The sequence below is a fragment of the Dermacentor silvarum genome, chromosome 10 (assembly GCF_013339745.2).
Source record: "Dermacentor silvarum isolate Dsil-2018 chromosome 10, BIME_Dsil_1.4, whole genome shotgun sequence".
NCBI lineage: Eukaryota > Metazoa > Arthropoda > Arachnida > Ixodida > Ixodidae > Dermacentor > Dermacentor silvarum.
Genome location: NC_051163.1, coordinates 48,279,162 through 48,293,457, shown reverse-complemented (window position 1 = coordinate 48,293,457; position 14,296 = coordinate 48,279,162). Strand labels below are relative to the sequence as shown.

The following is a 14,296-nucleotide window of genomic DNA, read 5'->3' as shown; positions in this document are numbered from 1 at the left end:
CTAGATAAATATGTCCTAAAGCTACAGAGCAAGCCGCAATGCAGTAAGTGCAGTAGTTTCTTCTAAATATGGTCACAACTGAGACACAGTTTGCAAAAACCATGTATCTCATGCTTGTTCTTGAGCATTTATTTCTAAATCACATTAATCAATTTCCTTATATTATATACAGTTGGAATCTACAAGAAATAAGCTTTTTATGGTTTATACGACAACTTCATATCTTAAGTAGAAGAGCCGCCACGGTTGCTCCAAAAGTACTGAAAACGGGCGGCACGTGCCGCCGGAGTGGGAGCGCCAGGGTGGGACCGCCAGTGGGACCGCCAGGATTATTAAAATCGGTTGCAGATAGTGGGGATCTCGCAGCCTTTGTCGATGCAGCCCAGTACGAGCGTTCCGATTGCTTCGCAGTGGTTTCTGTCGACCATACTGGCAAACTCCTATGTTCTGCCTCGGTTCGAAATGTTTCGGCAACGGTGGCTGAGCAAATGGCCATCGCTATAGCAATGAAGGACCCGTCGCGTCCAAATATATTCACGGACTCGCGGTCCGCAGCTAGGGCTTTCGCTTCGGGCTCGATCTCGCGGGAAGCAGCGGCCATCCTCGGCAGTGAGGGGGCTGCCGGGTTTCACACTATAAAATGGTTCCCGGCCCACATGGGGGCCAACGTACATCCCGATGTTCCCAACGCCAATGAATTTGCCCATGACCGTGCGCGAGGTTTCGCTCACCGCGGCGGTGCCGGCGGATTCGAAGGCGGGGACGCCGGGAGGTACAGGGACTCGCTCCTCACTTTCCACGAGATCTTGACTCATTATCATCTTTCGCGGAGGGCTTTTCCACCTCCTCACCCTAGACTCACTCGATCGCAATCGACGGCCTTTAGGATGCTCCAAACGGGGTCTTTCCCTTCGAGGGGCAGATTTAGTCACTTCTCGCCCAACATCGAACCGCAATGTCCGGACTGCGGAGAGGCGTACTGCTCATTAGCTCACATGCTCTGGCAATGTCCTGCGTTACGTGACACAGAGTTCAACAACGAAGAGGTCTGGGAGGAAGCCCTTAAAAGCGGCGACCTCTCGCTTCAAGTTCGGGCTGTCCAGAGGGCCTGCGAGAGGGCGGAGGGCCACGGTCTTCCGGTCCCTGCGTGGGAGCGGCCCGCGACTGCTACCGACTCCCCCTGAAAGGGGGCGTCCAAACGCAGTTCCTCAGGACCTTAATAAAAGTTCTTTGTCTGTCTGTCTGTCTGGGACCGCCACCTTAAGCGATGGCTCATACCCGCGTAAACATGGCCTCCCCATTACGACGACAGAAAAGTGAAATTCTACGCTGGAATGGTGAGCAGTAACGGAGCCAGCTGTCGATGAAGACGACGACGACGAATGCGGGGACAATTCCACGAGCGCGTTCGCGAAGTTGCGCCGAAGGGCGCCAACGTACCAGCTGTGGAAGAAGACGACGATGCTCGAGCCTTTGCTGATGATGATAGTTTCTGCGAACAGACACGGACATTCAGGCTAGACACAGACCAAACATTAAGTTCAGGCATTCTGATTTTAGCGTGTGTGTATGCCTGGTGGTCCTTCGGGACAAAGAATGCTTCACCGGCAGAAATGCAGCTGAGGAGCGCTGTTCACGCTTCATCGTTTTCTCGAGGCCAAGGAGTTGGTGACTAATTCAGCAGTCACCTGGGGCGAATGAACGAGCAATTATGTCTCGTATCTTCGGCCGTTTGACTGCCCGGAGCGTATGGGCGAGATGAGTTCTGGGAGCCCAGGCTGCAATGAGTCATCGGCCTCGTGCGCAGCTAAAGCGACAACGTTGCTTTTGGGGTGTTTCCGGGAAGGATCAGCGACCGCCCGGACTACGACGAGGCCCGGCGCCGACGATGACGCCCAAGCCAGGACCTTCCGAGACAACAGCCGCCGCCTTCCCTGGAAACGGTGGTTTCCGCGAAGGCCAGTCTCCAGGCCCTGTCAAACTGACCTTCACGGAGAGGCCATTATTACTTGCACGGGTCCAACGGACGAGCATTCCCATGGGAACCACGGCGACGGTGGATTCCCAAGTTACCACCTGTTGCCTGGTGTGCGGGGGCAATCAGGCGACATTGGAGGCGGAACACGGCGGGGAACGGTGCCACATCATGGGCGGGAGGTTACGAACTGGTCAAAGTTTGTGATTGGCCAAGAAGAAGGGGGAAATTAAGGGCATGAAAAGCGGAGCTGGAGGATTGTGAGAGACGCTCGACCATGTAGACGCCGAGATACGTAAAAGCTTGGAAATGTAAACGCTCGGATATACAAATACGCGAGCATGCATATGGCTCCAATGTAAGCATGTAGATGGCTCCAATATCATGAAGCCCATCTTGTAAAATAATGTTCGTACATTTGTATATAAAACGATTCTCTCAACTCTCTGCATATCTCCTTCTCCCGACACATGGCACGACACCACCCATAGAGCCTTCGTGGCCGCTCGGACCCTCGGACTTCGCAAGATCGTCTAGCGCCAGGGTAACACACGTGCTATTTATTTCTCGTGTGTTCACAAACGTGTTTCGGGAACCCACGTGAAATAGCCGGTGTGCTGCTTAAGAAACAAAGCATCGTTTCCTTGGAGTCATCATCGACCGTGATTTGTCTAGCACGCCGCATATTTAATATATGAAGAAGAGGTTGACTGCAATAGCACATGTATTGAAATTTGTCAGCTTAAAGCCTGGGGGCGCATTTGTGCAAGCGATGCTACAGCTATACCATGCATTATTTATGTGCTCCCTAAGATGCCCGTGATTGGTAGCACTAGTAAACTGCACCTTCTCACAATCCAGAGTCTATAACCCCAAGTTTTACGGACGAGCCTCGGCCTCCCTAAGTGTGCATCCACAGCAGCCACAATCGCCATAGCTTCGTCACCACCCTATAGCAATGTACATTTTTTTCGACGATTAAGAATGCATATTGGATATGTCGCAAGGACAGCTTTTCACCATCTTGCTTGCCTGCCAACAACTAGCCGCAAACGAGTTTTAGCCGTCTCCCGATTACTCTTTGAGCATTGATACCATCCAACTACGTCCAGCAGCATGACCTTTGTTGCCCCTGTGATCTCTGTATTCACCTCGAGAATGCCTTACCATTCCAGGCATCAAGAAGGAGGCACAAATTCCGTCAGCAGCATTGAAGCAGGCAGCATTATTGCTACTACATGAAGTCCACAGTGACCGCTTACATGTTTACACTGATGGATCGGTCATGCACTTCGTTCAGCAGCTGCAGTGTCTGTCCCAAGAAAATGTGCCGTGGTAAAATTCAGAACATCGCACTTACATCAACGACGACTGTCAAACTTGCAGCTCTGCGTGGAGCGATTCAATTGATCAAGTAGTTTAAATGACCCATTAAAAGGTCCATATCTTCTACGATTCCAAGGTCACCCTCCAGAGTAGGCTCTCTGCATTACGCGGTGAACCCCACGAACGACTTGTCACGGAAACACCAGAAATTTAACGTCGGGCAGTTGAGAAAGGACATAAAATAGCATTTCAATCGTTAACAAGTCATTGTGGTATCCTTGGAAATGAGCAGACGCAGCCGTTCGATCTTCACATAACAGTGGCGATTGCGTCGCTATCCCGATGACAAGAACAGGACGCAGCGGGAAAGCTCCGTGCGCATCCTCGCGAGCTTACGCTGGCCCAATGCAACTCGGCAGACTCTAAAAACTACAGCCTTTGTTCCCTAGACCCAAATGTGAAGCTCCACCTTCCACATGGCTTACCACGTCTGGAGGTAACTCTCATTCGCCCCCTATGGCTTGGAGTAGCCTTCACTAATGCATACTCCTACCTTATCAGAACAAAGTTTGCGGGCGCAATAAGACGAGAGCGCACTTTCTGTGTGATTGTCGTCGTCCGCACCACGCTCGACAAGATTGATAACCATCCCCTTACGGAAGAGAGAATTCTTGGACCCCAGTCAAGAGGCTAGTAACAAAAGTCACCAACGCAATAAGGCTAATCAAGAGAGTCACAAACAAACATCAGGGAACGAAGGAAGCTAACATCGTCAGACTTATCGATTCCTTCGCCATAAGTCACATTATAAACGTGGTGGCACACCTAAATTGGTATTCAGCCGAAAAAGCCAAGATCAACGCACTCATATATGAAAGTCGTACAAGCAAGCTCTAGGCCTTCCAGATAGTATCAGCACCGAGCGACTTCTTGAACTGGGTATACACAAGTTAGAGGAGCTGATAGAGGCTCAACAGATTGCTCAGTTAGAGAGACTAGCCAGTCCGCGCACGGGCCGGAGTATCCTCGGCAAGTTAGGAATAAGCTATCACAATCAACAATGATGTAAAGTGTCGGTTCCCAATGTAATCAGAGAAAATAACCAGCTCCCGAATCTTCCCGAAAACATGCGCCCTGAACTTGATCAGGGCAGGAGAGAAAGTAGAGCTAAAGCTCTACTCAAGGCATACGGTAGAGACAAGAAGGCGCTGTTCGTGGGCGCTGCGGAGTACCGGAGTCACGATTCCTATGTCGTGGTAGTAATAGACTCCGACCACGAGTGCATAAGCACTTGCTCGATACGCTCTAATAATACTGAAATTACAGAAGAAGTAGCTATCGCTCAGGCCTTAATTTCCCCCAAATGTAGAGACGTCATAAGCGACTCGAAGTCGGCCATCAGAAACTACGCGAGAGGAAGAATATCGCCCGAGGCTGCTAACATGCTCCACGGGAAAGCCCAGCTCATATCATCAGAGGAATTCGAAGAGAGATACATCATTTGGTTGTCAGCTCACACCTACTGTGAGTCCCCCGCTCCCAACCTCAACGAGGAAGCCCACCGCGTCGCGCGAGGTCTCATTTATCGCGCTCGCGAAGAAGCTTCCCCCGAAGGAACGGGAGGAGAGGCCTGGAAGGAGAGGGACAGAATGTTCAGATTCTGCGACCTTACCCGCTTCTACCAAAAGTCGAGGTGGAGATTCGGACCTCCTAGCTCCAAATTAGACAGATCTCAGGCGGTTGACTGGAGGCGACCTCAAACCAGAACCTTCCTCAACCTGGTGCACCTGCAAGTACATTCTATCTACCCCGAACTGTACCCAGATGATTTGTGTAAATTATGTAGGACAGAACACGCCACCCTAGAACATATGCCTATGGGATTTTGCACATGTACAAGATAAAAATGAAGTCTCCTCAGAACAGCTTGGGGCGCGGTCGAGAGCCATGCTGATCAGCTCAGATCTGCAAGATCAACTATGGGCCGTCCAACGAGCTCGAGAGGCGGCTGCGAGACAGGGTTTCTTTACCGCTCCTGGCGCGGCTTAGGCCCAGGCCTCAATCTGCTGGTTTCATTAAAGTTGTTTCACTCACTCATTCACTAGTCCCAGCCGGCGTCGGCCCAACTGCTTTAAAAGCGCGAGTGTGCTTTTTAAAAGGTATGGGACTCATTGAAAAACTCTAGAATGTGCGAACCGATGCGTTCATTTTATAAAATCTTTTCTTGTATCCTTAGCTATCCTGCCGTTACCCCATCCCTCTGTGCAGAGTATCCAACCAGACATTATTCTGGTTAACATCTCCCTTTGACCGCGTGTTTTCCCTCTCTCCCTCTTTTCCCGCAAAACAGAGCTAAGGAGCGCATGTTTGTCTTTCGTGATCAAACAATCACTTAATGACCATCACATGCACATAGTCGGCTCATAAGTGCTAAAGCACGTGTGTCAGTTACTATAAGGCCGCATGAAAGTGAGCGGTTTCATTATAACGATGTAACACTGAAGCTTTTGCAACGCCGTAGGTGTTAGGCAAAAACTGCTCGAAGTTCGCGGTGGGCATCTAAATAAGCTCCGATGCTCAAAATCTCAGACATCAGCGATTCCAGTGTATCCGCACTCAGCCATTGCGACAATTTTTTTAAGGGTTGCGCAGACTCTCTCCAGTGCGACATTTAAACAACTTATGTGGCTTCAGGTGCCAAAACCACAACTGCGATATTGAAGCATGCCGTAGTGGGGACTCCGGATTATTTTGGCCACCTGGGGTTCTTTAACGTACGCCCATTGCACGGTACACGAGCGCTTTTTGCATTTAACCCCCATCGATATCCTGCCGCCGCGGCCGCCATTTGATCACGCGCCTCGCCAAAGCCACTGCGTCACTGCGGCGCGTTGCGCGACTTTAGTACAGAACTTCTGCTATTGAATGGAACGATGACGACGATGACTCATAATAATGACGGCAACGGCAACATGAAGTTGGCGATGGCATGACGGCCACAGCATAGCGACTACGCCGTCATAACGACTATAAGGACTGATGGCTCGACGATTATGACGCAACGACCACGATAACTTGATGACTGTAACGGTATAACGGCGACGAGAGCAGCGACAGCGACATGGCGACAGCAACAGCGATCAGACGACAAGTGGTTCCAATACTTGAGCGCTGTTGCAGTATAATATTGTATACGGTATTCGTATCTTATACTAAAAGAATCACGCGCCATTACACTGCTGTGCAGGTGGATTACCAGCGAAGCAGTTTAGGACACGACATACAGGTGACATAGGAATTGAGGTCAAAGGTATGAGCAAATTTGATTTCTCTTGAGCGGCGACAGCGGTCCTCCCGTAGAAGGACACACACACACACTTTTATTTTGACCGGCGGTCTTGATCGGCGGCATACATCCCTAATTCGCGTGGAAGACTACCGCCACCTCGCGGAGCCAGAGGAAACTAGACACGTGCGACGGCACCGCCACGCCGGGAGAGCGGACAGAAACTAGGCGCACCAGCGCTCGGAAGGACTACAAAGGGAGGGCGGTGCGAGCGTACACATGGCCGGCGTGGGTCGCACAGGGGCAAATTTTTGGGAAACCCTTATTATCTATCTGAGAGTCTACTGATTTTGAAAATGGCTCGTATTGTTAGCTAACGTAATGTAAACGCATGTCCACGTGATGTGACGTATAAGCTTTTGCATAGAATGAAGTGATGTTGCATAAAATTCGGGAGCTGAGTCTGTGCGCACACAGATCTGTTGATGGGCACGAAAAATGCATAGAACCCAAGCCATAGACAGCTTCGCTGCAAAAAACTGCAGATCCAACGAGCAGTACGACTATGAAACATCGTTACAGCGCACAAATAAACACGGACGAGCACAGAAAGCAACAAGAACTAAGGTCTTTAACTCGTTCTTGTCTTTCTCTGCTCGTTCGTGTTTATTTGTGCGCTGGAACGATATTTCATAATGTTATTCACAACCAACTAGCCCAGTTGTCTACGCTGAGCAGTATAGGCATCGGTTTAGGCGAAAGTTTTCATTTCAGTTTGCGAAGAACTCTGTTCTTGTTTAGCGGTAGGCACACACGGTGTTGACTTCCAGTAAGCTGTTGTAAGTCGTTGATCTGAAACAAGTGCTGAAATTTATTACAAGTCACCACCATATGTGTCTTTTTATCTGTCAGAGGTTTGCGACTGATTAAAAACAACAATTTGAATTCTTCCGCGCGCCCCCTTGTTGCGCGAACTCTGTGAACACGAACAATGCGGGGCGATAACGTATCTCAGAGGCCGAAATTTTTGCTCTCAGCTATACCTACAGCATCACCGTACTCATGAAAGCGCCTTCATTTGAATCGTTCTCTCTCTCTCGACTATGGACTTGAATAGAGATACGCACATAGATATACAAAAAGCATACCAACACTCAAACAATCAGGCAAATGCACGATCACACAAGTACAGATAGAACCCGAGGCTATCTTCTACGAAAAGACTGATGATAACCGCTCAGTGACGGAATCTTCTACGAAAAGACTGATGATAACCGCTCAGTGACGGAATGTGTCGTTAATCAGAAGTTTCCATCTCAAGCGATATCTCCGCCTACGACGGTTAGTTTTCCATGGAAAATCGTGGCAACGTCGCACGCATCGCGACATCGCCCAATATGGGTGAGTGGCTTGCCCTCAAACGCCCAGCTTTACGGCCGATTGCTTTATCTCGTGCTATGATGCATTCGTTATTGTCCTCAAAAGTGGTTGCTACAACGCATGTTTACCGGTGTATTCTGCGACAGTACAGATCAAATATGCGGTATGAAAAGAAACGATGGAAATTACGAAAATCATCACTGCGTTCGCGGTAAGCGAGGTAGATGAGTAATGTAGGGTGATTGGTATGCAATATGTTGAATTATCTGTCTATCATACACAGCTGCGTTTGAAGCCTCGTTATACCTGAGGTAGCTTTGTTTTCCGGAGCGTGGTAACGCGTTCTTACCGGATTAGGATTTGTTTAATTAAAGTTTTGCTAATTCTTGGCCATCCTAGCTAGCCAACTGATACAAGAGCTCTAAATTCGAAGCCATAAGTTCACGCAAATAAGAATCGTTGCCCGCAATCCAAGTCATAGCTTTACAGCGTTACCACGCTGAGTGCTGCGCGCGTAGACATCTCTAAGTCGCATTGATAAACACTTCATGTCATGATTAAACTTTCATCTTGAACTTATTTTGCGAACAGGATGATCAGAAGAGTAGAAACCGTTTGGGCAATTTGCATAGTGTTCCTCAAATGCGAACAAAATAAGAAAAAAAAGCATAATCTACGACCACTACAAGTCGCTCAGTGATAATTTATTTATTTATTTACGAAAGTCATGACATATTACACACAGAAGAAAAAAAGTTGAAAAAGCAATCCCAGTCCGTCCATTCAGTCCGCAAAGTCTACGATAGTGCTCTAAACAGTAAATCATCTACGCGAATCTGAGTACGCTTTCGCAGAGCAGTACAATTGATTGTTTCCTGAAGAAATGCTTCTGCTAATTTGGATGAGGGAGGGAATTTTTTACCGCTGTTTGACGCTACGCTTATGCAACAGTACTTAATATTACTAATATTAATCACGGAACCATACAAACAACACACAAAAGCAAAGCACGCGAGCAGTTCTCTCCTGAAAGTGGCACCACAAGGATCCGCTTGAAGAAGCAGGGAGCAATGAAAACGTAAAGGCACGTTAAAGAAAATTACACCTCAGGCCGAATAAGGACACTGTACAAAGCATAGTAGACGGGACTCCCACACTTGATAAGTTGCCGACAATTTTGTCAGCCTTGTATCGAGTAGCAGCTGGACCTATTGGAAATAAGGAGTCAGCGCAGTTACAGAACAATAACGTTGCTGGAACTTCCTCAGTAGCACAGACTGACTACTATTAACTGTCGGCCATTCTTAAAGCAATTATCCAAGCGTTTCTCAGTAGTACCTACAACCTGGACACGAATCATCTGCAAAGACAAGCACCAACATGAAATATGAAATGTGCGTTGTTTGCTGCCACTTCGCGGGAAGCGATTAGCACCAAACGACACTCACTTGAAATTTGCTACTGGTGATGGTGCTCGCAGGACAGTGGAGACTTTCTCTGGTCATTCTGGCTTCGGCGTACTTGGGCCTCGCGCTAGCAGATTGTCCGGACGCGGACAGCCTGAGGCCGTGCACGTGCGACCATGATGGCGTGAATTGCATGCGTGCCCTAAGCACGGCTCAGCTGAGACAGTCCTTCAGGAGTGGGGACGCGATAACCAGAGAGCAGAAGGAGCTGTGGATCCAGAAGACTCCCATCACGTCGTTCCCGAGCGACGTGCTTGGAAACTTCAAGTTCGGCGAGGTCCACGTGGAGCTCAACGCTAACCTGAGCTCCTTCACTTTGGACGCTCTCATGAACTTTAACCGGCTCCTAAGCGTCCTAAGCGTGTACGGCAATAGCCTGCAGACGTTCGAATTTAATAAGTAAGCACATCAAAATTTTTGTTTACTACAGTATCCTACTAAGCAAGAATGCTGTTCAATGGGAGCTCCTACTCATTGTCAATACGTGAAACTGAAAAATTGCCTCCATCATCACCTACTTTAACGAACATGCGTTAAATTTCCATCTATCAGGTGCTAGAATGTACGGAAATATTGAAACAAAGTGTTCGTTTTGGTGTTAGTTTAGTTCACAGTAGATAACTGCGAAATTTTGCAATGGAAGTAGACTCAGAAAGATGTGAACGGCCACAAATGCGCAAATGTGATCAGATAACGTTTCCGGTGAGCTATCCAAAGCAGTGATTCTCATGTGTTCCTAATAAAATAATTCGAGGGCAGTAAAATTGGATATTTGAATATTCGTAATGTGCCTTGCGGAAGTAAGCAGCTATATTTGTAGAGAACAGAAGTTTTGAATATGAGACGCAGTTACTGCTGGGTAAATTAGGTTTGCGGACATTGAGCTCATATCTGATGTAAATAAAATGTACCTGATACAAATTATATTCGGAGATCACTGAAAGAACGCATGCCTGTTTCGTATACTTTCACAGCGTCGCGAGTTGCTCAAAACTTATGTGTACAGGGCAGGGGTTCCCTGAACTTCGCGTCCGGGTGGCAAAGGCTTGGATTTTCTTTTTACTTTCGAGTGGTCAGGCAGTTTGCGCGGCGTCTGGAGACGAGTCACGCGTGGGGCCGTGGTACGGATAACTAATTCGTAGATCGCGGTCTTGTAAGCACCGAGTTCCGATTCTGCCAACGGTCCTAATTTGTCTTGAGCGGAAATGCTGCACGCGGTGTTTAGGCCGTAGTCTCCCGAACTCTGTGCCGGCTAGGGGCGCCGTCGAGGTTTGAAATGGCCTGTCAATAAATTGTGCGTGCCTTGCGTTTCTCGCTCAAGCCGTATCTAAGTATGCGGCAATAGGAAAGAGAAACGTAGTTGCAAAAGAAAAAAATAGATTTTATTTTATAGTACCTTTACTTTTACGAGTAAGCCCATCCTGGGGAGTTTTGACCTACCAAACTTTTGACTCTCATTGGCAGTTGCATCTGTGGGACGGGCCAACGGCCCTTTTGTCTGTCTGAGTAATAATAATCCGGACGATATCATGTACTTCGGTCGGCGCTGTAATTAGACTTCCTGATCGATCAGCATTGACACAGTAATTGAGCCATTCAGACAATCATTGAGACAGTTGAGTGAGATACTGCTTGCTCTATTGTTCAAGTTATCAATCATTTTCTTACCTGCCATATATTTGAATGTAAAAGTTAAGCCATAAACATTTCTTGTCCATCTGATCAACTTCGGTTCCTGTCGGCGTTTGGTCATCACTGCCGATCATCATATGAGAAATAAACTCCGCGTTCCAACGAAGAACGGACCAAAGAATCAGAACCAACTATAAGTTCTTGCAACCACAAAGGAATCGTTTATTGCAGAAGAGATGACAATTAATAATGTCATGCGCTAATGCGCATTGTTAAGTCATAATGACCAACAAACCTATAGACCGGCATGAATGAATAGCGTTTCCCACAGAATCGGTATAATACCAGTTTTGTTTCAGAGAGGGATAACACAAACTTCTAACTCGTCGGTTACATGTCTAGCGTATACCGAGCTGAAATATCAAGTCACAGCCAGACAAACAACGAGGCTTAATGCCGCGTGTAAATCGGTCGCCTGATTTACCATGTCTAAAACGGTGTTTGCTTCACAACATCGTTCGACAATTGCAGGCTGCAACGTTTCCCATTCCTGGAGACTCTCAACGTGGGCGGAAATCAACTGTCCAGCATCCCGGCGAACGCTTTCCGTAGCACGAGCCTGCGCAAGCTCGTGCTGACGGGCAACCCGATAACTTTCATCGGGCCGAGGGCGTTCTTCAGCCTCTCCAGACTCGAGGATCTGCTTCTCAGCCGCACTAGACTCACGACGCTGGGACCACACTCGCTCTCAATACAGCGCGCACCTCCACAGCTCAAGGTGGGTAGTCTACAGCAGCGGAGGTGGGATGAACGAAAGAGATGGTATGCTATAGGCGATCCTGTCACTTTTTTTTTTTTTTTGGCTGGTCTTCCAAAAATGTCACTTCGCTGGAAGACTTGCAAGAAAGATGAAAGGATTGCTTTCGAATAGGAATATTTTCTTTATGTTTCCTTTGTTAAATAGCGTTAGTTATCATCGCACGGTAGTGCTCTGATGCGTGTGTACATTAACACCTCTTTTTATAGTTAAACAGCTGTTTCGAGTGAAGCGGTTGTCGTTTCCGTTTATTCTGCCTCTTTGTGCAGTGTCACCGAGCGCTGCTTCATACATTGAGATGACTGGTCACCAACAAGCCCAACTGAGAACATTCCCGTATCATTGTTTTTCGCAGATTCACGTCACTGCTGCTCGGATCAGCACCATTCACCCTACCGCTTTCGGCTCTACGTCTCCGTTTGTGATGAACCTGTCTTTCAACAACCTGACCACGCTGGAACGGCACCCCTTCGAACCCCTCGTCAAACGCATGTTACGCAATGGCAGGCGACTGAAGAACGTGCCGCTCTTGGGCATCGAAGGTGATCCCTTAGCATTCGCGACGGCTTATATTGTCATTTCCTGCTCAAGTCAGTGCACAATTAACTCCGCGCTTATGCACGTTACCAGTAAAGCCTACTTGACATCGATATTCTTGGGCTCAAAGACGCCTCCTAAATGTCGAGCAAGATTTTTACTGCACGACCTCAGAAAGTTACTCAACTATTCAGAAAATAAGACAATATTTCAAATACTAAAGCACGCTGATAAAAAATAGAACGGGGGCATGTACTTCGAAATTGTTTCTTATTAACTTTCAATGTTGTTTTTTTCCATGACCTCGCAAAAAGCCTTATTCCAGCTGTCGCAGGTATCGGTCCTTCAGGTCTGCGGGGTAAAAATGTAGAGAAGAGTACAAAGACAATTCTAGTATATTATAAATTATGCAGCTCATGCGTGGTCCGGTTTTTTGACAAAAAACGCCGTTTTAGTACTTCCTTAGTACTCTTGGACCACTATTCGAATACAGCTTACTAGATCTCTTGAATGTGAACGAAACTGTTAACGCTTAAATCCCACCTTCCCCTCCTCCCCCTTCCCGGACTCCACCCATCCCCCCCCCCCCGGCCTCCCCCCCCCGCCAATCTTCCCCACTTGTATTTCTTTAACATTGCAGGAAATCCCCTCACCTGCCGTGGCTGCTCGTACGAGTGGCTCATCCCGTACAGTTTAAGCACGCAGATGCAGAGCGTTCTTCGGGAATTCCGGTGTCCAGACGGTTCGGGCCTGTCGAGTATAGGCGCTCACAAAATCACCTGCAAGCCTTTGTGGAACTACTTGAACATCGGTTAACGAGTTTAAAGTACGCACATAAATTGCCTTGAAAGTTATTTAAACATAGACGTCACATTACTCCACGCTCACATTAAACTGTCCTTTGTTGTTTCTCTGCTGAACTGCCACCGGTGAAGCAAGGAACATTCAAACCTTCAGCTCTAACATCTGAACAACGTAGAATGAACTGCATTTAGTTGCGTGCCTGGGCCGCACCTTTACGGCGACAGCAAAGAGCAACGCTCAATTAATTCGGGTGAGTAAGGCACTCTTACAGATGCCTATATACACTGCTTTTGAGATAGAATGTTGACTGCAAGTCAAGAAAAGTGAGGCCAACATTTTATGTTCTTTTTTTCTAATTTAAAACGAAGCCTTTTCTTCTTGTCTATCCTTGCGGTATTTGGCGTGTCGTCGTCGTCGTGAACGTCGACGCCGGCTGTGTTCCCAGCGGAAGCTTCCATTACTCTATCTGTCGCGAAAAGAACCACAATCAATTTAGCGAGGTATTGCGTGACTCCGGGTAGGGTTGCCTGTACGGCTGACCATTTCTGTCTGACTGACAGTGTCGGGCGATGTGCCAAGCTCGACATATTCGCACATTGCCAGAAACGGTTTCGGCCGTTTACTTCGCCACATCTGGTGAGTTAGTCACGCTAAATATCCAGAAGGTGATAGTATCACCGAATGCAGGTCGCTCGAGAATATCAGACCTGAATAAAATTTACCTTTGCTCTGACAGGTACGCCACCGTCGCTGACGACCGTTACGAACCGTATTGGTTGCCGAAATCCACTACTTGTTTCATATCGCGATGCACCATTCTGTTCTGCCGGCTGATCAAAGCTTCACGCTCACAGATTCCGCAGTATGTGGAATCTGAAGGGCTTTTGTTTACTCTGTATCTAAGCCCTAGCGCCGATACGTTAGTCTGATTTCACAGATTTTAAATTATTTTTCACGTGTTATGGCTGTTTGCAATGAATAAGCGTACTCAAATCATCTTACGTTGGGCCTTGCATGCCTTCCGAATTCAATGCAGTCTATCAATGCTGACAAAACGTTATGTAAATCCCGAA

At 47.8% G+C, this 14,296-nt stretch overlaps 1 protein-coding gene across 1 annotated transcript; it reads left to right on the top strand.

Moving 5' to 3' along the window:
* The first annotated feature begins 7,917 nt into the window (after positions 1-7,917).
* LOC119431511 (leucine-rich repeat-containing protein 58) lies at positions 7,918-13,290 on the top strand. The gene is made up of 5 exons (XM_037698993.2): positions 7,918-7,988; positions 9,448-9,832; positions 11,597-11,843; positions 12,238-12,424; positions 13,060-13,290. The coding sequence occupies exons 1-5, from the start codon at positions 7,940-7,942 to the stop codon at positions 13,233-13,235; spliced, it is 1,044 nt and encodes a 347-aa protein (XP_037554921.2). The 5' UTR covers positions 7,918-7,939; the 3' UTR covers positions 13,236-13,290.
* Positions 13,291-14,296: the final 1,006 nt, after the last annotated feature.